At 33.7% G+C, this 27,148-nt stretch overlaps 4 protein-coding genes and 1 long non-coding RNA gene across 6 annotated transcripts in view; all 5 read left to right on the top strand.

The window, feature by feature from the left end:
- LOC120329858 (uncharacterized) overlaps positions 1-27,148 on the top strand; it is a 79,606-nt gene that overhangs the window by 25,113 nt on the left and 27,345 nt on the right. The window lies entirely within an intron of this gene.
- On the top strand, positions 587-2,462 carry LOC120329987 (uncharacterized). Of its 2 annotated transcripts, XM_078118810.1 has the most exons (4): positions 587-713; positions 794-959; positions 1,433-1,549; positions 1,926-2,462. In XM_078118810.1, exons 2-4 carry the CDS (start codon positions 854-856, stop codon positions 2,030-2,032), a joined length of 330 nt encoding a protein of 109 aa, XP_077974936.1. In that variant the 5' UTR covers positions 587-713; positions 794-853; the 3' UTR covers positions 2,033-2,462. The 2 variants fall into 2 exon arrangements, with proteins under 2 accessions (XP_077974936.1, XP_039252730.1); XM_039396796.2 differs by lacking the exon at positions 587-713 and having other exon boundaries at positions 753-959.
- On the top strand, positions 4,129-5,445 carry LOC144430353 (uncharacterized). Its single transcript, XR_013479481.1, has 3 exons — positions 4,129-4,423; positions 4,943-5,006; positions 5,338-5,445. It is a non-coding gene; the product is annotated as an uncharacterized LOC144430353 (long non-coding RNA).
- Positions 14,385-15,852, top strand: LOC120330198 (uncharacterized). The gene is made up of 3 exons (XM_039397059.2): positions 14,385-14,582; positions 15,027-15,143; positions 15,465-15,852. The coding sequence occupies exons 1-3, from the start codon at positions 14,492-14,494 to the stop codon at positions 15,587-15,589; spliced, it is 333 nt and encodes a 110-aa protein (XP_039252993.2). The 5' UTR covers positions 14,385-14,491; the 3' UTR covers positions 15,590-15,852.
- On the top strand, positions 18,328-27,128 carry LOC120329658 (uromodulin-like). Its single transcript, XM_039396378.2, has 8 exons — positions 18,328-18,711; positions 20,096-20,304; positions 21,128-21,282; positions 22,828-22,972; positions 23,607-23,722; positions 25,559-25,712; positions 26,221-26,332; positions 26,474-27,128. The coding sequence occupies exons 1-8, from the start codon at positions 18,483-18,485 to the stop codon at positions 26,614-26,616; spliced, it is 1,263 nt and encodes a 420-aa protein (XP_039252312.2). The 5' UTR covers positions 18,328-18,482; the 3' UTR covers positions 26,617-27,128.

Genomic DNA, 27,148 nt, shown 5'->3' with positions numbered 1-27,148 from the left:
CAGTGAAAATAAGTTTGAAGTTCGATGAATATTAGGACTGTACCACTTGTATATTTTAAATTTATTGTAGTTTAACTCGTCACGATACTCTCATTTTTTGCAGGTGCATATGGAAGCGATTTTATTTTGTATACATAGCTGATTTGATGATATCAAAATTCAGCCGTATGGATAAATCAGTAACCTCAGGTGTTGGTGTTCTGTCCTCAAAAGCGTTGAAATATCAACAAATATTAATATAAGGAAATAATAAAAGTAATAAATCAAATATATATGAAGGTAATTGCTGATACAGGTGTATAAATTTACTTGAATATGTCGAGGAATAACCTTTTGATCCGCTGATGAAACGGAACGGGTTCACTCAGGTATGAACCAGTCTAAGATCACGCCATATTCAATGTAATAATACTGTAGATTAAACAGATACAGAACGCGTTTTCAAAACAAGGTATTTAGTAATTTTTACCACTGATAGAATTGTTTTGATTATTCTAAAAATTTTCCTTTTTGGAAAATCATTGTTTTTAACGATTTGCCTAAGCTGCGTACATTCTTTTTTCTGAATTTTTTGCAGCGGCGACAAACAAGCCCAAACTCGATGTACAGGCTATATAAACGTTATCTTGCACGCGATCCTAGCAGATTAGAATTGACTGCAAGCAAGACGTTATACAATATTTCTACTGGAAGAGGAATCTATTTGTGACAAGGTTTTACCTAAGAATTTTATTTAAACAATAAAAATATTAATTATCTTGTAGTTATTTATGTGTTTTCAGCGTTTTACTAGATCCCAACTTTAAAAGATACAATATTGTGAAATAAAAACTGCAGCGACAGAAAAACCATCATGCGCACTTTAACTGTTCTCGTGTTAGTATTGGTGTTGGTAGGATTGGGATTGGGCCACAGAGGAAAAAAACGGGAAAAATCTGGTTCTAAAGATCCCGAAAGACGTAAGTTAATATTTCATTTATAGAAGGCTAAAATGATCGAATTACAATCGAGTGAATTTCGTTTTTTCATTTTGAATCTAAAAGAAATGCTGATTTAAATCCCGCAATCAAGTTTATTGAAATATTTATTTTATGGTTATGCTTGTGGTTACTAAAGCAAACGATTCGTTCTAAGATTGTGGTAAAATTTTTAGTAATAAAATTTATTAAAAAAAAATATTAAAGCGTAATCCTTTGACTCAAAACTGTAGTACCCGATTAGGATATAGTTTACCACCTCAACCACTAAACTCATCAATCATTTGCTAACTAAACCACCTAAAAACTTTATAAATTAAGTCAGAGTTTGGGTGTGATATTAAGTTAATCAATTGTTTCAACTAATTGTGTATAATTTCTACTGTTTTTTTCAATGACCGAAACCTACAAATATTTGTTAGAACAATGACGAAGCAATTACTTTATTTATTTAGAAGCAGCTAAGGCTGGATGCGTCAGCAAGGGACTGTGCCCAGATCGAGAAGCCAAGAAAGCATTATTCCGAAGCCAGTCACGAGATTGTAAAAATGCGATCAGATCATGCAAACGAGGTATGTGTAATTCTGGTATACTTTGTGATATTCATAGCCTATATGTATTATTTATACTCGACTCCAAAGCTGAATTTTGTAAATTGATTAAGTAGGTTTCCTAATTGTAAAATTGCTTTTCCATTTTGGCTATTACTATAATTCCACATACAATATCCAATAAATAATTTTTTGCTTATCCAATGGAAAATTATTAAAAGGAAAATAAAGAAAGTTAACATATTAAGCCAATCAGATACTTTTTGATAAAAGTAGCAGATGAAACTATACATGGACGCAAAATTACCAGTAACTCAGTCGCAAATATTTATCGTAGTGCGATTGATGTTTTGAATGCGTGTAGACAAACATTGCTCAATTTAACATATTTATTTAGGTGGAATGGCGTCTTGCGATCTTGAAACAAGTGGATGCACTCCAGATTTGATTTCCACTTTCACAACTTGCAAAACTTGCATTGGCGGGGCAGCAAGTGAAGAATGAATTGAATTCACCGGCAGTTTCAATTCCCTTTTCTTGATTTGAGAGAAAATTTACCGACCTTCCAGTGCCATTTCTACATCCACTACATACCATATTATCAGTATTTGCAAGCTTACTAAAAAAATTACGAATAAATGATGAATTTGTTAATATGTTTGAAGTTTTCTATTTTTGTTCCACTAATTTCCTAAAAACACCTGTTAAAGTAATTAAATATTCATTTAAGAAGATTGATAACTTTAAATTCACCAGTATTGAAATCTAGCAATTTATTCTTCAGTATTTTAGACCGTTTTTAGAGTAATTTCATCAAATATCTTCCGTAATGTAACATTCACAATTTGCATCTTATGTAGCCTATTTTGTGAAGTTTGAGTGCTGTTCTGTTTTTGTCAGTTTCAACGAATAAAAAATAACAAACGAAATACAATTACGTGTGTCCATTTTAAAGGCAGTCTATAGAAAATCTTATGACAAAAATTTATTTTGTCATTGAGACAAACTACGAGCTTGCAACGTTATATAAAACTTATATTGTTGAAAACAAATCTTTATTAGGTAAAAATAAAGAAATTTTGAATTTGTGAGAAGCACAAAGAAAGATAGATCACGTAGCAAAACGTTTTCCTACGAAACTACTATATGCATTCATTTCGCCATTCAAAAGCTAACTCAGGGAGTATATTGTGCTCATGGAATAAAAAAAAAATGAATACGTCATTCTAACAAGATTACTCTTCATTATAATAATGAGTTGGAATCGAAAAATCAAATTTGTTTCTTATTGGAAGTTTTGTTTTGATAATTAGGTAAAATTCAGAAAAAGAAATTTTTTATTTTAAAAATGAGTATATAAACGAATCCGAAATTTTGACCACTTACAGTTTTTCTTTTAAACGAATATATAAAAGAAGATCTGTTGATCAATTCCACTCTATTTGCATATTTATTATTTTGAATGATTAAACCGTGACACGAATTTGAAAATAATATAATTTTTTTAATCCATCTGGATTTAAAGAATATTGATCCGAATGTCCAGGGGTCTCAGTTCATAATTTCACAAAACAACGAAGGGTGTAAATACTTTGGGTAGATTACGAACAAATAACTTTCGTGACAAGTTGTGTCTGAAGATTTGCGAACCCGAAACGAAAGGTACCATTACATTGATACGGGTACTTAGATTCGGCCAATTTAAGCCAAACAACTCAAAAAACTAGTTTCGGTGTCATTCCTCCAATGTTATTTTAATTTTATTGCTGATTTCCTAATAGCAGAATTTATCAAAATAAATTAAGTGTTACTCTTCCTTGGAGCAAAATCCAAATAGAAATAATACAATATTTGAAGTCGCCCTAACGCTCATAATATATTTATTTTCTTAAAAAATTCAGTTATGATTCAAATAGAATCTTTTTGATGATTTACGTTTATGGCAGGGGTCTCCAACACGCGGCCCGTCAGCCAATTTTTTTGCCGTCCGCGTCATGGTTGGGATTTTTCCACCAAAAACTAAATTAGTACGATGTCAACTTTTAGTAGGTTTTATCGTGTCATTTATCATCAAGAGTCCGGTCCGACAAACCATAGAAAGTGAAGCAAAATTCCCACCTGTTGTCCACGTTCATGTTTTATGATATTGTTATATTGCAATTATAAATGCGATAATTTCATTCCGCATGTTCATTGTGACGAAATAAAAGAGTTTCGGTCAGTCTATTGTGCCCGAAGAAAGGTTTGCAAAGCTAATTGCACATTCACTTTGCATAGCTGCGATTTTTGGCAGTTCTTATATTTGCGAGCAGTTTTTTTAGACTATGAAAGTTAGCAAGTCAGCCCTCCGCACCAGGGATGGCGGAATCGAGTCCGGATTCGATTACAGAATCGATTCTTCGCGGAATTGACTAGAATCGATTCCGATGCACCGGAATCGATTCTCGAGTTTGAAACTTGGATTGCAAACAATGTGTAACGTTTTGTGGCAATTTCTTCACATATATATATGTATAAACTGCTTCACTGCTATGTTGAGTTGCTACGACACCGCAAACTTCACTATATATAATATATATAATATAAATATCGCCAGTAGGCTAACGTTTATTTATTTTAAAAATCTCTGTGGATTCTGAGGGAATTTGAACATTGCTGTCTTGCTTGATTTCATATGATATTGCTTGGGTGGGTATATTTCTTCGGTAATATGTCGAGGAATCGAGATTCGGAATCGACAATTTAGGAATCGGATAAGAATCGAATACTTGTAAGTACTCATACTTGGCATCCTTACTCCGCACACGACTAATGGACGAGCATTTGCATGTTTTCTTGAGACTAGCAAACCAACGCAAAATAAGGCCAAACATCGAGACCAAATAACCAGCACAAGTGAATAAATATATATATATATGTTTCATGTCTCGTTTGCTGTAAGATTCAAGTGTAATTTCAACACAATACATTCAGATACCCATTTCTGTACCTAATTTCTTGGTTTGCGGCCCGCGTGGTCGATAATTTTCAAAAAGTGGCCCGCGATATGTTTTGAATTGAAGACCCCTGGTTTATGGTGTGACAACCTATTTCTATTTTCTAATTATTTAATAAAATTTGAATAATTTAAAAGAGAAAGTGGCGATATGCTGATGAATAATCTGCTTGAAGTAGTATGCAAAATTGGATATAGGCTCAAAAACTGCGACCAATATTGGTGTGATACATTTGTTTGGAACATGAGTTTTTTTTACAAGCCTTTTCTTTTCAAATAAGCTATTTGTTTTAATACATGTACATCAGAAAATTATGAGAGTTTTGCTTACTCATCGAAAAAAGTACGATAACATGTCATTATATTTTACCTAATTCTTACTTGTTTTTCGAATGATGACATCATGAACTGCCTGCCAGGTATCGATGCTGTTTTCGTGATTTTGGAGGTATCCATAACAAACTTAAAGCATCGTATTACCGAGTGAGCTGTTTTTGTTTACTCCTGTTTTTTTCGTTGCCATGACACTGGGTAATAATTGGCTTACAGTTCGGGGTCAGTGTATGTCACGCGGAAAGTTATTTTTCAGTTCCGTTCTTTTAAACAGTTTCTTGGTGATCTACTACCGATGCTGTAATGTTACATTGCAGGCATGGCTGAACCCAACTAAAATCTTATTCCCGAGCTGGAACCGGGTGTTTTATAATTGCTGCAAATGAAAGTAATACCCAATTATCATAAATTAACTATTGTTGAGCATTGGTATATTGCTTTGTTGCTTTCTAAAAATGGCGTTTTTATCATTTTTTTCCAGGTATGATACAAAATCATATTGCAGATAAGATTATTGAAGTTTAAAGCATTTAAACTCCAAAACATTAATGAATTTGAAACATGCGTCTGGATACAACAGCATGTCTGAAAATTTGCTTTTTCCAATTTTTGATAATTTAACTTTTACCCTCACCAATGCTTGGAATGAGTTAAGTACACTCATTATATTACAAACAGTTTTTAATGGATAGTCACCAAAGCTATATTTTCCGGTATTTATAATTTCCCCCAGTATAACGAACATTTTATCCTTAATAACATAGATATTTACAAATCATTTTTATTTAAATTGTCGTTTCTGTATTTTAATGAAATACATGGACATGAGTGATTGTATATCTTCTATGAAATATAACAGTAAATACAGCGCCACAGTTAGATATATTTTATTACAGATGTCCGGAGATACCTAAATATACCGTGTTACTGGGAGAGCTGTTGTTCTACACACCTGGACAGATAAGAACCACTGCTGGTACAAAGTATCAAGTTACATTGCACACATGAATGCACGTGATAAAATCTGATCCTTGGGGCTTCAAAGAAATAACAAAACAAACGGAAGTACGCAGTGGTGAGATTTATATTTTTTGTCAGCCGGTTCTATCAAAAAAGTCATATTTTTCAGACGGTTCTGTTACAAACAGAACATTGACATGCGAACCGGTTGAATCTCACCACTGGAAGTACGCACTTCAAATTAGAAATGAGAAAATTCCAGTGGGTTTAAAAAATTTACCTCGTGCACCAGTTTTGAATAAAGGTCACGCAAACAGTTAAATCAAAGGCTTTTCTGCAAACAACAAAAACAAGGTAGTGCTGAACGTTCATATTTTTTATTTAAAATAAAATTACATCATTTGCATTAAAAAACTACAATTTCACATACCACGATTAAATATGGTGCCATTTTTTTTATTTTTTTTTTATTTTTACGGATGAATACGACAAGTCTGGAATCCAGCCCAAATGCCTTCATACTATGCCGACGGAAGTTTATGAATCAATTTTCTTTGAAGCTAATTCTTTATCGCAGAATTCGCTGTGATGTTAAGTAGCAATCTGTACTAGATGACTAACTGTACTAGATGACACCACACACCTTGAATATACAGATCTGGAATATGCAAATCTGAATACAAATTTGAACAGAGGAGTTTAGTAAGTTTAATTAAAGTTTTACACTTTTAATTTTAATATATAATTCACATTACATCGAGTAACATGCTTCAACGATCTCGAGAAAAAAAAATGTTGGTACGTGGGAGGGCGCATAGAGATTGATCACCCTATCTGCGCATTCTTACCCCAGTACTATTTAACGTATTTTAGCGCAGTATACCCCAATATCAGTGGTTCCTAAACTTTTTTTTGCGATTCCAAGTTTCATAAAATCATAGATTAAAGCCTATAGATACTCTCTTGAGATAAGAATTATGACGGTTCTTTGGCGAAACATAGGCGGACTTGATAAAACGTGCAATACTTCGGGAATAGTAAGATTGCTTCCAAATATACATAAATTTGAAATCTTATTTGGTTTATTTCAACAGAGTATTTTTTTAGTTCAATGTTAACATATTACAGATTGCTCCATTATTAATTCGAATGTAGAACAAAGCATGAAAGTAAAATAGGAAAAAACGGGTACGGGAATCACATCCAATTAAGTGCCTTTTATCGTGCTAGAATTCTTCGTGGTTTTGTGTTTGACTGCTTAGAAAGCTTCGAAATTATGTAATAAGCGTCTACTCTAAATCTTATAATATTGCAATACGAAAATGTTCACTTTTATGTGCAAGAGATTTTAGATATACGGGCGCGAATTAACAAAGCACTTTCGCAATTGATCGAAACCTGAGGTGTGATTACTCGGCCAAGACACCGCCTGGCAATTAATACCATACTTGTTAAACACTTAATTAAGAGCCAATTGCCAAATAAAACAACTTAGCTTTGTATATTCCTTAACCAAGCGGCTACAATGGTACAAAATAACAAACCAACACAATTTCTCGCAACCTGGAAAAAAATCCGGTTCGCGAACCAGCGGGTGGAACCACTGATTTAGCCTGCAGTTACTCTTGAATGAAAAGATAAGGACTAAGATCAACTACTCATTCGGATGTAACATTTATCAAAAAAGCTACAAAAAGGAAAATATCATCGGCGCTCGTAACACTGTTAATCAATTGTATTTACTAATACCCACCAACCAGCACAAATTTCACTTTCTAACTTTCAAATCCTAGTCACATGGTGCGCATATTTAACAGAAACTAGGCGACCTCGGAAAATCTTCACGCGAACCCACCCGGGGCGGGGCAATGTATGTATATGCATCTATCGTAGTTGAAAAATAGTGTAGCAAAAAAAGGAAATTTTTAAAATGTTTGACTCCAAATATTTTTATTGCAGTATATCGCCAGTAACCCCGCCGTCGCAGGAGGGCTGAAGCAGTCAAATCCTAGCCACTTGTATGCGCATATTTAACAGAAACTAGGCGACTAAATCCGCGCCAGGCTCTCTAGATGAGATGGGAACCCCGGATCAGAGGGGAAGGGGTGACTCCTCTACGGCCCATGGGCCGGGGCCACGGCACATCAAATTGGGCCTCGGGCCATCAGGCTATGGGCCGCGGCCCATCAAGTAATCATCACTCATAATAGAACTAAAATATGAGAAAGCTGAACAAAATTGTGTCCTAACCTAACCTGGTACACATACTACAGGATTATCCTTTTCTGTAGCTTGGTATTTTGCTTTATTTTTATATATATAAAGGCTTATCGTAAGAAAAAAATGTGGTGGCATCCAGCGTTTTTTTTTTGGTTCAAATATTGACAATTTTGTAAAAATTGAAAATTTTGGTAAGATAATTGAATTTTTCCCGATGGGGCCGCGGCCCATGTGGCCCAATTAGATGGGCCTTGGCCCCGGTCCATGGGCCGTAGAGAAGTCTCTACCGCTGTAGCCGGATCGAGCTCCTGACGCAGAAGTTACAGGAAACCACCGTATCGACCCCTTCAGCATGCAAACTCAAATCATTTTTTAAATTTGTATGAACATGTAATTGTAACATGAATTTGTTTAAACATTTATTTGGATACAACATGTTTACAAATTTACTTTTTCCAGTTTACCTCACCAAGGCTTAGAATGAGTTAGGTCCAGGCATAATATTACAAACAGTTTTTAATGAGTAGTTAATGACTATATTTTTGTTATTTATATTTTCCCTCAGTATAACAAACGCCGATATTTTATCCCTAATAACATAGATATATCTAAAGCATTTCTTATCAAATTAAAAACTGCTTTTTCTGTATTTTAATGCAATAACTTATCTTGAGTAATTGTATATCTTCTATGAAAATAAACAATAAAATGCATTTAAATATTATGAAATTTTTCACTCGAGTGATGAAGTCTTGTCTTCTAATATTTTTTTTATATTTATTACGGATGTCTGGTGATACTTGAATATACCGTATTATTGGGAAAACTGCTTTTCTTCACATATGTTTTGTTTCGTTTCTATGGTAATAGATAATTGGACCACAGGTTTTGAGGTCATTGTATGTCACGCGGAAAGTCATCACCCCATAGTTTTAAACGCATTTAGATTTATGTCTGGACAGATAAGAACCACTGCTGGTACAAAGAATCACATTACATTGCACACATGAATGCACGCGATAAAATCTAATCCTTGGAGCTCCAAAGAAATAACAAAACAAACGCAAGTACGCAGTGGTGGGATTTATATTTTTTGTCAGCCGGTTCTATCACAAAAGTCATATTTTTTAGACGGTTCTGTTACAAACAGAACATTGACAGTAACCAGTAATGCTAACCGGTTTGCTCGTCTCATAAAATTCCGTGAGACGGTTCTATAGAACCAGTGCGAACCGGTTAAATCCCACCGCTGGAAGTACGCACTTCAAATTAGAAAAGAGAAAATTCCAGTGGGTTTAAAATTTTTACCTCGTGCACCAGTTTTGAATAAAGGTCACGCGAACAGGTAGATCAAAGGCTTTTCTGTAAACAACAAAAACAAGGTAGTGCTGAATATTCATATTTTTTATTTAAAATAAAATTACAGTATTTGCATTAAAAATTTCACAAAACACGATTAAATATAGTGCTAAGTCTTTATCGAGGAATTCGCTGTGATGTTAAGTAGAAATCTAATTTACATATCTAATAACAAAAATGACTTACTGTACTAGATGACACCACACACCTTGAATATATAGATCTGCAATCTGCAAATCTGAATAAAAATTTGAACAGAGGAGTTTAGTAAGATTAATTAAAGTTGTATACTTTTAATTTTAATATATTATTCACATTACATCGAGTAACATGCTTCAACGATCTCAAAAATATGAATATGTAGGTAGGCTACGTATGAAGGCTCATAGGGATTGATGACCCTATCTGCGCGTTCTTACTCCAGTACTCTTTAACGTACTTCAGCGGAGTATACCCCAACTGACTTGTTTGGAGGTCAATAAACACACAATAGATTGTGATAGAAGTTGCACGATCGAATTAATACAAATAACAGATAACGTAATAAAAATAAAAGCGCAATGCAAGTATATGTGATGAAATCAAATTTCTAACTAACAAAGAACGATGAAACAAAAACGATCAACACTTTCGCTGGAAAGTGTACTATTAAAAATAAGTGGAGAAAAGTATTAAAATACACAGTAACTATTCTTATGTATTCGCTACAACAACCCTCTCCCCCGACAGAAATTATTTTTGGAAATATAAGCCCAAGAGAAGAAAAAATGAGAAGAAAAAAAATCTATGAAATAATTTTCCTATAAAAGTTTTGTACAAATGAGCAATGTATATATCCGACAATCGGAGTCGTAAAATAGTGTAGGCAAAACGGTAAAATTGGTAAATGTTTGACTTCAAGTACTTTTATTGCAGTACATCACCAGTAACCCTGACCTCCCCCACGCAGGATGGGCTGAAGCAGTATTCATGAAAATACAAACAAACGATAATTAACCTAAATAAGAAATGAATTGAGCATGTAGTAAAAGTAGCACACGCCAATATTAAAAATTAATGGGGCTCATCCAACTAAGCCATTTCCCCACTTTGAGTCAACAACGCCAGTCACGGCCAACCCGCCGAGCAAGAAGCACACAGAATAATAAACAACAACAAAATTGCTGCGAAGAGCTGGTCAACTCGGCAATGAGTTCTATGGAGATGAAAATATAAATGACTGAATAATAGATACCGCTCGCCTTTTACTATCGACCGGAGTGCGTTTAAATAGTGTGAAATATTCGCAAAAAAAATATTGAAAAATAATTTGTCAAAATTATAATTTGGTGACATATGGCCAAAACTGCAAATTAAAACTGGGATAATGGAGGCGAGCGGTATGAAACTAATATATATATATAGGGCATGTATGTGGTGGTCGATACACATTACCGAGCGTGGATTGTGGAGAAAGTAGAGGGAAGGAGATTAAAATACAACAAACAAATTTAGATCCACAGTATCAGTGAACTTATTTAGGGATCAAAGGGCTCCAACGACCTCAGGAAACCATTAGTGGGAATCAACCAGGTGACCAGGTAAAGTATGAAACATTCACTCAATTTCACGAACACACCTCAAACACCCACTAAGGAAGGAGAAAAGAATTTGAAGAAAATATAGAATGCAATGTCGGGAGAGAGGGTGAATTCAAATTAGCGACATCGCCGAGAAGTGCGCATCAGGCCCTCCAGACGCGATGGGAACCCCGAATGGAGTTCTTGACGCTGTTACAGGAGACCGCAGTAGCAATCTCTCCGGTCGCACCCAAAGCACGAAGAGCAGTCTGGTCCCCAACTGCCTAGAGCAGGGTTTCCCAAACTGGGGTCCGTGATGACTGCACGGGGGGTCCGCAATACACTGTCACATAGACATTTGCAAACGAGGTAAAGTAATAAGTTCACGCAATCACAAATCGTTATTGTTACGAAACCTTAACAATGTGAGTGAAAAAGACGTTGTTGAACGATTCTTGCTTTTAGTGTCTGTGAGTTAGACCTCCGCCACAGGGCTACATCGTCGGTAACAATTGATCGTATGAGTTACTGAGTTATCACCAGTCGATAACTTGTACGACTTTGCTAAGGTCATTTGAGCCTGTTACCATTGCTGCAAGGAAGCGGCATGAATCGAAATTTAGTTAATTGTGTGAGGCTGTAGTAATATACACATTTAAATTAGGTCCATGTGTTCAATCAGTACCGGCAGTCCGGATATCGGGTAGCAAACAGATTATAATATTTGCCATTGGTCTACCAGTATTAAAACTCTAAAGGTATTGAATCAAACTTTCATGAGTTTTATGTCGTCAAAAGAAACATTATCCTTCTTCGTTGGTTTGACACGGACCTTTCCCCGAGCATCGACTTCCTTGTTTACTTCGTGACATTGGCCAATCAGCAAGATGCAAAAATTGACGCAACAATGCTCCCTTTTCGCATCCGCTCAGACACTTTTCTCACTCAGACAGATTTTCAAGCGTGGTCGTAAACACTACCTCGTTTTCGCGTTTTTGAACTCTATTCGTTAGTTTTCTGTTTTGTTTTGGAAACTTAAATATAAATCAGATAATTCAATGATCACTCTGTATTCCTAGGAGTTTTAATTTCTTTGCAGTAATAAAAAATTAGTGTAGAAATAGCTGTGATAGACTAGGCTAAAATTCTTTACCGATACTTTTAAAAAACAGATTGTTGTATGCGATGAATCATAATGGTGGTTTGAAACAAATATTTCATTTTACAGGCGCCAACTCGCAAAAGCACTCGCCCCGAACGTTCTGCAATGGTAAATTATAGAGAAAAAAAATTCGGGGTCAAATGTCGGGAAGAGGTTCATAGGAACGGCGTCCGTCAAAAATAAGATTCACAAACAGGGGTCTGCGGCCCAAAAAGTTTGGGAAACTCTGGCCTAAATACGTGGAACGCCGCCACCAGAGGCATGAGCAATGAAGCGACATAACTCTTCATTCTTTGAGTGCTTCCGACGGACCGTTTCATCTATGGCAGCCTCACCGTTGCCGAATAGACACACCCCATGAAGTATTACGACCCAATTCGCCGCAATTTATTCGTCGACATCGCGCCTAGAAAAACTCGGCTGAAAAATATGTGATCCAAGATCTCTTCCTGCACCGAATCGTGTCGCTCCGTGATGACACTAGGAATGGTCTCGTTTGCGTAACCGGGCTCACTACAAGTCACCCGTGGTTCCGCATATGCCGCAAGGCGTAAACCGTCTACGAACGGATCGCAGCGGCAGAAAACTTACCACAGGCTCAGACTCAACCACGAAAATAGGCGAGGTCTCATGTCGCAATTTGGCATACAAAACTTTTGATAAATATATTGAGCAAGAGCATTTGATATGAGCAAACCTAAATATTTATCTTGCATTATAATTAGCAAATTTTGCCATCCAAATATATAACTAATTCTTAATCAAAGTCGCTTGATGATTTAAGTATTGTATTCAACGCCAATCTTCGGAAGTTCTTTTATCCGTCGCGTTGAATTGTACGATTGCTTGATATTATTGAATTGAGGATGCGTGCTTGTCGTGCACATAAGCGAGTTCAACAAGCCAAATAAACTTACTAATATGGACCTTATGCGCCAGAAAACTGAATCTCTTTAGCATGGCCCAAATGCTGACTACACAGGCGAGTGAAATTTTCGCGTCGCGCAGTTGAACGTAATAATTGATTTCGATATTGAGGTAGGACCTTTTACGTGCGCCACGGGTATTTGTATTTAACTTGGTTTTTCTATTAGGTCCTAATAGATGATTCTGTGATTGGGAGAATAAAGTACTCTCTAAAGCTACATTCGAGGTTTGTCACGTACAAGAAATTGTTGTGTGCTGGTCATCCATTGTATCTCTTTTGCATTGAAAAATATTTTTCCAAATGTTTTAATATAGAAGATATACACAGGTGACATTACTATCGCTTACAATAAGTGAAACCAAAAATATTTGACAGGAAATCGCAGCAAAAATTGAATATAATTTTCTCCGCAGCGCGACCTTGTGGTCAGAGAATTTAGTAAACCGATCAACTCATAATGCAATTTGTATAGTATATGAAATGAGCCATAAGAAATTTCTTAGAACGTCTAGCACGTTCACAAGCTAATGACGTACTTTGTGACAAAATAATACGAATGGCTTTTGTTGACTGACACAATTATACCAAATAATTACTTACGCGATTACGAACGGCAGACAATCACGGAATTAAAATACAACATCTGTATTGGTTCTTGACCCAGATTGTGAAAGTCGAATCCGATTAATGGGAACTTAATTCTACATATTGATACGATTGTGAGGATTACGTTGGATTGAATGTATTATATACTTTTGAAATTCAAATTGCTAATGACCTAATTTATATTACTGCAGGTTTCTCTTAATTCGTTTTTTCGGGGCAAGTTTAGCTATAAATTGATGAAGCCGTGTGAATAACATTCATCTTATTCGAGAGGATAGAAAGAAAGAATTAGAAAATGTAACCTCAAAGAAGGAGGTTGATAGATTCCAACAGAATATATTGGTATACTTAAGTTAACTTCTCAATATCAACGTTTCAATGTTTTCTACAAATACTCTGAGTTAATTTTAAACTAGCAGTAAATGTACAAGCATATTCTATCTGCACATATTTAAAAAAGAGCTTGATAAATTTTAATCACTTTAGAAACCATTTTAAAGATTTTTTATGTATAATGCATTAATGTTGATACATTTTAGATAAGCAACTGCATCAATTTTTGTTGCGTTGGAATTCATTCGATTCTGAATAGTCTACTTAGTTTTTTATTTCATGCCGGCAAAATTTTGATTTGGTTTTCATACAACACTTTAATAGTTACCGCTATATAGATTTCCAACTTCGTTGGGTATTTTAATCTATTGATACCGTGTGTGTTTTCTACAATACTTGAGGTTGACAATGCCCATATTTTTACTTTCAATATTTACTCTAAATCTTAGATCTACCAGTTCGATATAAAATTTTTAATAGAAATACAAATACTTGATCTCGATTTGAGATGGCACAAACATTATTTGTTGCAGCACTTTTAATTGCGCTTATCTTTTCCTATTGCCGCGCCTCGCCAACTGAAATGAGACAATATGGCCGTAAGTACATTTTTTATCATACGCGAATACTTTATATAATTTATCTTGGACGTTTAAAACTAGCATCTGCAAAATTATGAGCGATTGAATATATATTAAAATTTTACAATTCAAGCATAACTGAAAATCCATCATTGGCATCATTGACTTTGTTTTTTGCGCAATTTGCGCTTTATTTGCATTGTGATTGGAGTAATCGTTTTCGCCATTTCGAATTGCGAAACGAAATATCGCATCCAAATATTATCTTATAGTGATTTTCCTTATTTTACGCTTGTTTGCAAAAGATATTGTATTCTTTTTGTATATAAAATTGAATCAGAGGATTGCACATTTGTATGATAAAACCTAATCTTTGTCATTTTTTCTCTTCTAACATCAAATTGCCATAATACCGAAAATCAGTGCTTTTCTACTGAATTAAAGAATTTTTCACACTAACAGGTATTAGGAAAATATGCCTTGAGGAAAAGCAATGTCTGCCAGATGATGAAATGAGAGAAAAAATAGAAAATTTAGCAGACAAACGTTGTATGGATTATATCAATGAGTGCAAAGAAAGTATGTCAAAATAAAGTTCGATTTTTATCATTTCAACAATCGATAGTCGTTTTTGTACAATGAAAATGATAATTAAATTTGCACGTCATTGTTAGTACTGATTTTGTGTAGCAGACTTAAAAATCATATCTAAGATTTATATGAAATTACGTGAAAAGCACAAGGCTGGAACGACGATTAGCTGCTATATGGTTTGTAAATCGCAAATGCACAAACACACATATATTTCAAATACGAGGGAAGAGCTATGATTTAGTGTCTTACATTTATGTATATTATTCATTTGTGTCACTAACTAAAAAATCATGTTTGCAATTACAGAAAAAAGTGCGTGGTCAAGCGAAAACCTGTGGAATTCTTGTCAAAAACCGGTTGCAGAAATAATCGAACCATGTATGAAATGCATTTTGGAAAAAATAGAAGCTTTGAGCGGAAGAAAACAATGAACAATATCTATTAAACGTGAAAATGTTTTGGTTGTGCGTAACCTACATACAAAATTATCCAATTCCCCATTTTTTGTAAATTTTTTTTCGTAATTGCTCCAAGAGCACATTTGATACTGCCTGTAATTTCAATATGTGGTCTTCGACCTTGTTACGTATTGCGATTTCTTCGTTATTTCGTTACCCTTTCAACTTCTACTTTTCAATAAAAAGGTTATGTTATACTATGTATATAGGATGGCAAAATAAACACCGATATGATACATGTTCTCAGTTGATTTAATATTTCAATTCTTCTGGGCAATTTTATAGGATCCAAGTTTAAAGGTTAATTAATTTCGATCAAGTTATTCATGGTTTATAAAATTCGGTTGAAGAAAAGCGCTGTCATGAATAACTTAACTTTAATAGATCATGGTATCTTAGAAAAGCTCAGGCAACACTTCGGCGCAATACATAAAGTATTTATTTTTGAATTAAAGGTAGCCAAAATTGAGTAAATTTCAATGGGCAATAGAACAACAAAAAACTAGATTTAGAGACTGGAAATTTGGGCCGAAGGTCGCATGGCATTTTATTATCATTCTGCAATTTACCGGTAAAGGAATCAAACGAAATTCCTTATATATCTATGAACTGGAAGTTAGCTTAGCAAGATAAATAAAATTAAGTGAATATTACAAAAAATGTTTTGCGTTTACACAGTACAGAATATAATAAATCAATATATACATACAATGCATAAGATAATAAAATTTGCAGTTATCACTCCTTTGAGTATTCGTGTTTATTTAGACTGTAATTTGTCCATTTTTGAACACGTTGGATATTGACTCGGGTACGGTTAGAATTGTGACCAAGCATTTCACTATTGTATCCCGTTGATTTAATTATCTCAATATGTTTTTGAACGCCATGTCGGTTACCATAGTGATTGGCCACGCCAAATATAAACAAGTGTAATCATAACAATAATAAATAGAAAATAGCATAAAAGTATATGCACGAAATAGATTAGCCTTGCCTCTGAGGCGATCACTGGTTTATTGTGGGTGCATTTTAACACTTTGAAAAAGTTGAAAGTTTTTCAAAAAACTCGAGGTAAACGTACATATCTTATTTATATATCGTCACGCTAATAACCGAAGTGCGTAAGTCATTATTGGCGATTTAATTTTTTTTATAAAATAGGTATTTATGTAATGCTGCGCACCTGTCTGTTAATTCAGATTTTATTTTAAGAATTCCGAAACCCATAAAAACAAAGATTTAGTATGACATGCACATTTGTGCAATTGTTTCGTCATAATGAATTATCATTGTTACCGCAGGACTATTGTGACGTCCCAAAGGCAAAATAACCTCGGCGAAGTGTTTTCGAGTTTTTGCATCTCGTATTAATCTCGTAGCTTATCGCGTATTAATTTGAATTTATACTACAGTATGGGAAGACGTGCACTTATGATATTCACTGTCCGAGTAAATTTATCTTGGTTGGCTTTTATATTGGGTGCATTGCTGTTTTATTCTTTATATTTAATCTTAGTCTTTTTCCGGTGGGTGTGCAGTGTTATATTGGTGAAATGTATATTTTTAAACATAAAAAATAATGTAATTGAAACTGATTAGCTATTTTGGGGATTAGACATTGTAGATACTGAGAATTACATTCGTTTTTGGAATGTTTAGTTTTCAGGACTGGTGCATATAAGAAAGTTGCAAAATTGCGTATGTCCACAAGTCATAGACACATTCTGCCTAAGTCACAGTACGCCATTATGACGTCACTTAACTGCACATACAAATTAACTTAAATCCGGCTACGTTAAAAAAATTGAACCACGGCAAATCATTGACTCTCAATGGCATAATAATATCATTAGGAAGTTTTTTACGTTTTTCTCAAAACTGCTAAAAATGACTTACGCAATTCGGTTATTAGCGTGACGATATGTAAAATGTAGAATATTGCATAATAAAAAAATACCAACGAAATTTGAATTTAATAAAAAGTAAAAGTAATTCTACATTTACAATCTAATTTTTTGTAGTTCACTTGCACAGTTATATTTTCACAACATGCTACATTATAATCGTAGTTTTTATTTAAATTTTTATTGGAAAATTATGTTTGTACGACCTATCAAAATAGCATAATATCAATCGAAAAAATAATCAAATATATATGATGCAAACGACTTGATATAGAAAATGTCTTGATTAATGTCTATACAAACAAATTATCTCGAAACACCCTTTTAATCGCGTTAATTATTGTATTCTAAAGATTAGAGTTCATTTCTCAGACAATTTATTTTTACCTTGTCTACGAGACATATATAGTCTAGTATGATAATTGGATGCCTAGTCGTTCTCATTTTAAACACTTCCAATGAATGAATCGAATAGGTGTTGAAATATATCAATATTTTTAAGCATACTTTGTTCTTCATTTGAATATGAAGTTCATTAACTTTCTACCAAGGTGTGTTTCGGAACACAAACACAATGATCCACGTCGAACGCAATTTTATGCCATGATTTTGATTGCTTGTGGATTTGTTCTTCATTCATAAAGGTATTATTTGCGTCCAATTGAATGTTCGAATAACCCTTCAAATTATAATCGATATATGTATCATTTATGCTTGACTATTCCAGACAAGGTTCCTTGTGGCAAAAATCAAAATCGTAAAGAGCGGTTATGGTTTAGAAAATATTTCAAGCGAAACAACGAACGCCCTCTATTTTGATATTCGGCGGAAAATGCGAAGAAAACTCGATTTGGACATAAAGGGAAATTACCAGTTACATTCGAACCTGACTTTGCGCTTGTCGGCCATACAAAGACAACAGATTCTGAGTAGCTAAACGAATTTGTGCAAAATTCAAGATGGTTGCAACAAAGTCAAAATTTCTACTTGTGATATCGTTGTTAATCGCATTTGTACCAATTATATCGTCTCAAGCAATTGCTGTGTTTATCATACCAACCTGTGAAAACGGTACAGCTGTGGACAATACAACTGCATGTGATCATTTTGCGACTCGTACATATTTGAATTCAACTCATGAATGTTGTGAATGCGAAGCTGACTTTACTGGAGATGGAATCAGTTGTCGTAAGTTATTTTTACGTTTCGATTTTAATGTGATACTGTTGTAACTTGTCATATACAAGTGATGATACGAGAAATAAAACAACCAAGGCCTAACAACGTACCGATGAAAAAATTAACATTTTTCGTGAACTAAAAAATATTATGCCGTTATTTAAAAAAAACTGTTTCCGTCAATATTTCCGAATGTCCAAACACATTTTAAAATAAAGTTTAGCTTTATTAGATAATCATCTTATTGCCCACGTACCGAGATTTCGTTTTGTACATGACTGGCGGCTCCAACTTGTTTATGCAACGTTTTTATAAGCCTTTTACACCAAAAAAAGCTCCATTTTAAGAAGCCATTTCTAGGTGAAGAACTCCTATATTTTGGAAAGACTGAAATCGAATAACCAGCAATGCAAACATAATTGAGTGGAATGCTCTAACAATGATTTCAGGAAGCCCACCTCCGATATCGGATTTTCCTTGTTTGTATCCGGGTTTATCTCTCTCCAAATTTAATCCACTTGATGGAGTATTCTGTATACTGAAAATTGTTCGTGCGTCGTCAAATTATTAAGGAAAACATTCCCAAGGCGCACGTACTCGAAAAATATTGCTGCTTTTGAATAAAACTCAATTTGGTGATCGTTAACGTTATGTCTTTGGGCCTTCTAAAGTTTGTAAACATGTAGCCCTAAGAAATAAAGGCAAATGTCAACTCTTCTTTCTCATCTCTACCTGATTTTCCTTTGGAAGTCTAAAAATATTACTCATGTTGGCTAAACTCGGTCGAGCAGATAAATAATCTGCAGGTTACAAATTTGCAGCAAGCACGAGTAGTGTCTATCTCTATTGTTACGCAACAATGGAGGCAGAAACTAAGTAACAGAAAAGTAAAATGAATTCATTGATTCATATACACAGCATTTAGAATAAAAAAAACAATAAAACATTCATAAAAAACACAATACGTAAAACATCCAATCATATTTTATTTATGTTTGATACACTTCTGTTAATTTTCGGGGCGCGTCCTTTGGAGACCACTGAGTTAGGCGAAGTAATGGTGCTACAATAAAAATTCATATATGTCACTCTGTTTATTTACGATTTTTTGAACGTCGCTGCTTTTGCCAACTGATTTGTGCATGGAGTCGTCTTTTTTATTATCTTTTTATATAGTTTTTTATCGTTTTCTTTTTTATGTCTTTCAACATTTTAGTTCCTAGGTTTTCTCACTTCATCACTCCAAACAATGCTATAAGCAAAGAAACAGAATCACGATGCTCAAACTACTACTAATCCATAACATTTGGAAAATCTTTGTTTTATCATGCATAATGCATAATTATTGTCCTACTTCCCTAAAAAAGTTAAACTGTTATAAATTTGGTTTTAGAACTGGCTACAAAACTTGATTGTAGCATGGCATCTCTTAACGATGGATACGCTTTCCGTGTGTTTTTGAATCAGTCATATATAGACTATAATAACATATCAACAAGTAGTCTTCGACTAATGAATGCTTCATGTAACAATGTCACGCTGGATGCGGGTTACTACGTGCTGTGGTCACCTGCGTACGACGATTGCGGAAGCATAAGAACAGTAAGTAACGGGCAAATATTTTGTTTTCATCTGAACATAATTTTACAATAATTGACTATATTTATTATCATAAGAACTTGAGATGTTGTCTAATTTCGGGTAAATGTGCAAAAATTAGCAACGTTTACTAGATTATTTTCAAGTTGTCCGGTTGGCCCCGATTATGGATCGGGAAAGAGAAAAAATTCGATAATATTTTTTAACAGCAACTTTTAAATTAGGATCGGTGAGTGACAAAACAAAAAACACCAGTCTTCACTTAACTTCATAGTTTAAAAAAAAGGAATTATATTTTTGACGAATATATTTTATTTGCACGCGCTGATTGGTCAAAATATAGAATTAGGATTCATTATAAGATAATCACAATGGCGGACCTTTCCATAATGCATTTACCTTCTTACTTCCGCTTCAAAATATTTCCATCACTACAATATATTTCTGAATATATATTATAAACAATGTTACAGTCCATGGTGAAACTAGGTTGTGGACCACTTCTCTACAGATCACAGATCTTCTGTTCACTTTTGCCAACGGAATGTTTAAACTTTTGGGTGAATCTCGTCTTTCTGGAATTCCATTTTTCTCAAATAGTCCCTCAAAAATGTTAACTCGGATTTTTTATCACCAATCTCACTTTTAATTTATCAATCAGAAAATTCATTATTATTTTCACCGGCGTCATTACTTCGAATCCACGAGGCTCATTTCATATATATATTATATACGATTCGTAAGCTAAGCTATTTTACAACCAGATGAATTACCCCGATAATGGTTTATATTCATAAAATTGTCAAATTTGGATTTATTTCAACAGAACACTTCATCAAATTTAATCTACTCAAATGCTGTTACAAGTGATGGCGGAACAATAGCAACAGGATTAGTTATAAAAATTGATTTTCAATGTGTGGTCAGTGCCTCTCTTGCACTCGGACTTTCGAATGCCGATGGCCTTCTAACTGTTCAGGAGTGAGTACTGCCTTTCTATTTACTTGATTGGTGGTGAACATTTAAGTAATATATTATAAATATGAATGGGAAGTATGTTACATATTCACTACAAAATGATATCATGCAAGTGGTACCTTAGCCGTAAGAAGTTATTGAGTTTGACATATCACGAAAACTTACAAGAAAAAAAAGGTTGTTGATAGAAAAGTAACGAATGACCACTATTGCACAAAATCTAATTTATATTACAAGTGATTTTATTCACAAATCAGGAGGTCAAAAACACGTCAGAAAATTGTTTTCATATCTGTCGTATATCGTGGCAAGCAAATTATGTACCGAGCATTACGTCTTGGTATCTTTAAAAAAATCTCTTGTGTTTTAAATCTGAATTATTATATATACTCTCTCTCTATATATATAGGGTTAGGTATTTCACGAGTTCTTTTATTAATCAATCCCCCACCATTCATACGTGACGTTGATTTCAAAGTAAGTGAAAAAATAACCGGAGCTCTTATTCACGCTAACGAAAATGAATCACTATATATCTAAGACAGATATTGTATGGCCCGAATTTAATTGCGGCCATTAGCAAAAATTTTGATTAGGCCATGCGTGAACTACCATACTTGAATATTCTTTCACCCGGAAAAGAGAATTTACGATTGTGATATATTTCAACTGAAGTGTGACCAAACTAATGGCGTTCCACGGGATAGTGTGACGTATTCAGCGCTATTTTCGGTTTTTGAAAAACAGGAAAAGTATTTTCTTCTTAGTGAAATAATTTTTTTTAGTCATTTGGAATTTATTATAGAATAACTATCTTGCACAGGATTGACAAAAATTGAGATCGGTTTTAGTTTCTAGTTTAGAAATTTAGCAGTATCACGGCATACAATACAGGTATGGGTTATTTAAATCTGGTACTAGTGAGTCAGTTCGATAAGCCAAAACTAACAACATTAAAACGAGTTGTGGAAAAGCTAATACAAAGTATGTCAATATTTTTGAATAAAATAATAAATAGATTAATAAATTAGGATGGTGTTTTTAAATATTGAAATTGTGTGAAAATTGGATTTTTTAGTCTTGTGATGGGATTGTACACCTTCGTGTAAAACGAGCTACTATAGATTACCGATTAGCCAAAATCGTTTTGATTCGACTTTTTTTTCTAAATTTTATTGCATATTTGGTCGCATGTTTTTTGTACTATAAACTATGTTATAGTGACTTATTATCTTAAGAATATATTTAGATTTTGTTTGTACAATAGAAACTGAGTCTATATAAATATATTACAGTAGAAATGCATATAGAAACAACTAAAGATAACATGACAACGCATGATATTTCATCTACACAAATGAAGAATGTTGCTACTTCGACTACTGGCGCAGAAACGATATGTACAAGATGTGATATCCATTTAAACAATTCGTGTTTACCTGAAAAACACTTTCAAAAACAATCATTGACTCTTAATACCTTAAATCTTGCCAACAACTTGCCTCAATTTTATGGATTTTTTTACGTAATTTTCAACATTATATACAGTGTGACATCAGATTCAATCGTTTTTCCAATTCAAGAAGGTAATGGACATGTTACTGCAGCCATGTATTTGTTTAAAGATTCAGACTACAATGAAGCTTACAATGGTGTCCCCGTTCTCAGCACTTCTGATATGCTTTATGTCATGGTGAGTATAAACAGTAAATATGAAAATATTGTCTAGAAAGTCCATGTCAGATTGTTTAATTATGTATAGGAAGTTAACAAGTCTTTTCGTGTATGTGAGAAGTTTTGTTATATATATATATATATACTGTATTTTTGTTTTAACAGAGTATGAAAATGATGAAATAATATTAATTTTGCGGTAGAATACAATAGAAAGAAATTCAAAATGATGCTGTGATAGGCGTACACTGATTTTTGAAGTAAATTACCACAAGATTTTAAATTGTTTGATCTCCAGCTTTTATTTCCATAAAAATCAAGAACTTATTGTTTATGTTGAAATGACTTTGGGCCCGAATACTACTCAAAATAAAACTTATTTAAAATATTGATAAACAGACGGAAAACTTCTAAAATTGAAAAGAAGATAAACACAATGAAGAAATATGTTGCTATAATTGGCTGTTTGTGGTAACAAGTACGCACTCGAGTTACTCAACTAATATAACAGATCCATCATTTAATCATTAGTTGAGGTTTTATTAAACAATTCACTGTTACCATTCATGGACCAAATGATACCATTCCTATTCCGCCTATTGGAATTCACAAGATGAACAAAAAGTCAACAAGAAAATATTTTATTTTTCTAGATTGCACTTGACGGCAATGCTCTTTCAAATCTTTATATGATATCTCGTGAGTGTTGGGCTACTCCGGACGCAGCTGGTGTATCTTCAGAGAGATTTGATATCATAGAACAGCCAGGGTAAATTTAATTTTTATCCTAATATCTAACTTAACTAAGATTTGGATGGTATGAAAATTCGCACTGTTTTTTACTGAGCGGAATATATATAAACAAGAAATTTTTTTTGTGTGTAACTACGATACTTTGTGATCGATCATATAGGAGATAATTTAGAAGATTACACAAAGCAAAAGAACGGCAATGGCAAATAAATTACATTATACCAAGAACATCAACATTTCTATCAATTATTTAGTACTGTTAAGTTAGAATACTCGCATAATTGCAGGTCTTGTATTACTTGTCATAATTTTAGAGAATATTAATAAACGACTATGTAACATATTGACAAAACATGTGCAATTCGCCCAACAATATCTGGGTAATTAATAAAATGGAAAGAACTACATATACCGTTTTCAATATTATCCAATCCGTGGGACCCTAATTATCCAAAATTCACGCTTTTGACCAACGATTATCTCTTATTGAAATGCATACTTATGATATTTTGTTATTTTTTCAATGATTTTTTAATATCGCCACCGTTCTGCATATTGTCGGGTTATATGTATATAAAAGAAAAAAAAAATTAAATAAATAATTACCGTTGAAAAGTGTAGAAACTCAAATTTCTTGGATGACTGGACCTCACGATATAGATTTATGTAATGTCGAAGTAGATTTACAAAACCATCGCCGTCGAATTATCGGAATTACGACTGGTACAATGTTTTGGTGTTTCGTAGCAACATATTACCACACCTTTTATTGTAAAATCTACTGTGACGGCCTCACCCTGTACGCCCGACATGGTGTCGATATTTCCATAAACGGAAAGTTTCGCAAACACATTCAGTAATTTGCCGATTGAATCACTAACATTGACTATGAATGGATGAACTGGTTTTAATATCCAGATGTAGAACTTGAATTTATTTGATAAATCAAACAGTTTTTAATTCAAGAAAATTTTCAAGTCAAACCTTTAACAGTAACATTTCAATAAATCAAGTAATGATGTGAATAAAAACGATATTAGGATTTGAAATGGCCTATTATACCATGGAGTACTGATGTGACTTTAAAATAGGAATCATTCGTTAAGATTATTTTTAGACAGAATGTACATTTCCTTATTGCATCATTCTGTAATCTGTACTAAGACAAATACTGCCTTGTGTAGAGAATTGTTCTGGCGTATACAAATATCACATTCCAAATAAAAGCATAAATTCGGGTTCTGTTGGAAATTTTTGTTTTTCGTGGTGATTGAATTGCGATTTTCTATTCTATTAATCCTATGTTACTATATAGGAAGAAACTAGCCTATATAGTATAGAGTTGGCCAAAAATATAATACATGTTCAAATTTTGCAGTAATATCGATCAACAATAATTTAGTAAATAAAAGGTGGTGATATGTCGACCAACCCAAGGTTTTCGTGTCAAAGTTATTGATTTGCGATCCTAGAGATCGGTGAACCGTATTAAAATTAATTCATCAAGATAAATTGAATGAGTCGTCTTGTTGGCTTTGCTGAGTATTTATAAATTTCTATGTCTCTGGTAATTTACTTAGATCGTTGAATGTGTGAGTTTTTCAGTTTATAATCAGGGTTCAATATACTCTCAGAAGGATATACTCAGAAAACAAGCCTACTGCCTACTGCCAGACTAGCAAAATTCGTCTGAGGTCGCCGGCTTAAAAGATTATTGATTGTTATCTGGGGAGTTCTCGGCAGATTGATAACCCATCATAATGATATGTAATTACCCTCGTCATTTTGACCTTGGTCCAGCATTATAGTTTATACATTTGTTCCCGATGCTGACTGGCAGTCATATTTTCAGGTGCTTGAAAAGTGGAGTTATTGGAGCAGCGGTGACAAGCAACGGTGTCTCTAGTAATGTGAAATTTCAACTTTCTGTTTTTGCATTTTTACCTTCGAATGTCGTTTATCTTCATTGTGCTGTTCAGCTTTGTACAGGGAGTGATTGTGCACCGGTAAGTTAACATCATATTCATATATCAAAAGTATATCACAAAAATCGCAGTATAAATAGTTGTTGAAATATCAGAAACTAATCGAGCCATCCAATATTCATTAAACATCGTTGGTGACAATGCAATTGTACACACAGAGCTTTTCTTCTTTTCTTAAATTTTAAATAATATATTTAGAAACTTCGCAGAATATTTGAGGGGATAGTTGCAAGGTCCGAATTTCGTTTTTTTTTCGGCCAGGCTATTTCTGATATGTTTTAAATTTTCACGACCTTTAACTATACATTAATAAACTGCCTAGATAAAGCGTGTTGTTTATTTTGAAGCATTTTTTTAAATAAAGGATACAAACAATAAATAAATTTTATTTTAGATGAGTGGATTTATGCACTTTAGGTTTTTGGTTTAATCTATGGCGAAATGATACACCAGCAACGAAGTGCGCGTTACTTGAAAGCTGTTTGCTTTTCATTTGTGTAAAACACTTAAATATCTTTTTTGCTACTAGACCTGTTCAAGCCGGAAGAAGAGAGAGACTAATTTACAAGTTCAAATATTGAGAAGTTCTCTCATTATCAGATCAAATGAAAAAATTCGAGAGCCACCCAATATTGGCGACGGTAACGTGTTTCGTCTTATTCTAATTGTTATGAAGCCTGTAGAATTCTTAAGATAAGCTATAAATATACTAACTAATAAGATAATGAAGACTTTAAACATAAATATAAGAATATAAATCAAAGTTTAAACTCATTTTCCAGGATCCACGAATAACAACGACTTGGTGTCAAGTAACAACGTCATGATCATCATAATTTTGCTTGTTTTGACTGGAGTTTTACTAATAGCCATCATTGCTTTGCTGATTTACGTTTGTGTTACAAGAAGACGGAAGTCAACCTAAGGCTTCGCTAACATAAAATAATAACATCTTTTACTTCACTATGTTTGAGATATCAACTCTGTACGAGCGTGGAATTAATACCATATTCATTAGTAGTAAATAACGCTCGCATATAAAAATGACAAGACAATTCCTAAAGTATATTACATTAGTTTTCGTTTGCAATTAGCTTAAATTTCATTTATATTCTGCTCACAATCGAATGCTGAACGAAGCCGTATTCTACCGGCTAATGTGTTTTACATTCTTCTAATATTCAATTTCTGTATACTTACAAAGTTGTATCTCGAGGGTCTACCCAAGATGTAATACGAATTTTCTGTGGTAACTAATCTCTATTGTAACCTACTTTGAATACTCCTTTCTTTCGAGTTTTATAGTCTTCAAAATTAATACAATGTCAATTCAATATATAACTTTTCACATCTTCTTGGGTAAGCCTTCGATGTCAAATAGCTAAGCTGTACCTACTTTTGTTCAACTCTCAATGAATAAATCGACTCATCATATTATACATGGCCATGAATTTCTA

Source organism: Styela clava, chromosome 12 (genome assembly GCF_964204865.1).
Source record: "Styela clava chromosome 12, kaStyClav1.hap1.2, whole genome shotgun sequence".
Lineage (NCBI taxonomy): Eukaryota > Metazoa > Chordata > Ascidiacea > Stolidobranchia > Styelidae > Styela > Styela clava.
This window is presented reverse-complemented; position numbering and strand designations above follow the sequence as displayed.

Excerpts from the sequence above, each read along its gene's own strand:
- LOC120330198 (XM_039397059.2), top strand. The coding sequence starts at position 14,492 with ATGGCACAAACATTATTTGTTGCAGCACTTTTAATTGCGCTTATCTTT. Across the intron at positions 14,583-15,026 it reads TGAAATGAGACAATATGGCC|GTATTAGGAAAATATGCCTT; the intron begins GTAAGTACATTT and ends TCACACTAACAG. Across the intron at positions 15,144-15,464 it reads TATCAATGAGTGCAAAGAAA|AAAAAAGTGCGTGGTCAAGC; the intron begins GTATGTCAAAAT and ends TTGCAATTACAG.
- LOC120329658 (XM_039396378.2), top strand. The coding sequence starts at position 18,483 with ATGGTTGCAACAAAGTCAAAATTTCTACTTGTGATATCGTTGTTAATC. Across the intron at positions 18,712-20,095 it reads TGGAGATGGAATCAGTTGTC|AACTGGCTACAAAACTTGAT; the intron begins GTAAGTTATTTT and ends ATTTGGTTTTAG. Across the intron at positions 22,973-23,606 it reads CTGATATGCTTTATGTCATG|ATTGCACTTGACGGCAATGC; the intron begins GTGAGTATAAAC and ends TTATTTTTCTAG.
- LOC120329987 (XM_078118810.1), top strand. The coding sequence starts at position 854 with ATGCGCACTTTAACTGTTCTCGTGTTAGTATTGGTGTTGGTAGGATTG. Across the intron at positions 960-1,432 it reads TTCTAAAGATCCCGAAAGAC|AAGCAGCTAAGGCTGGATGC; the intron begins GTAAGTTAATAT and ends TTATTTATTTAG. Across the intron at positions 1,550-1,925 it reads GATCAGATCATGCAAACGAG|GTGGAATGGCGTCTTGCGAT; the intron begins GTATGTGTAATT and ends ATATTTATTTAG.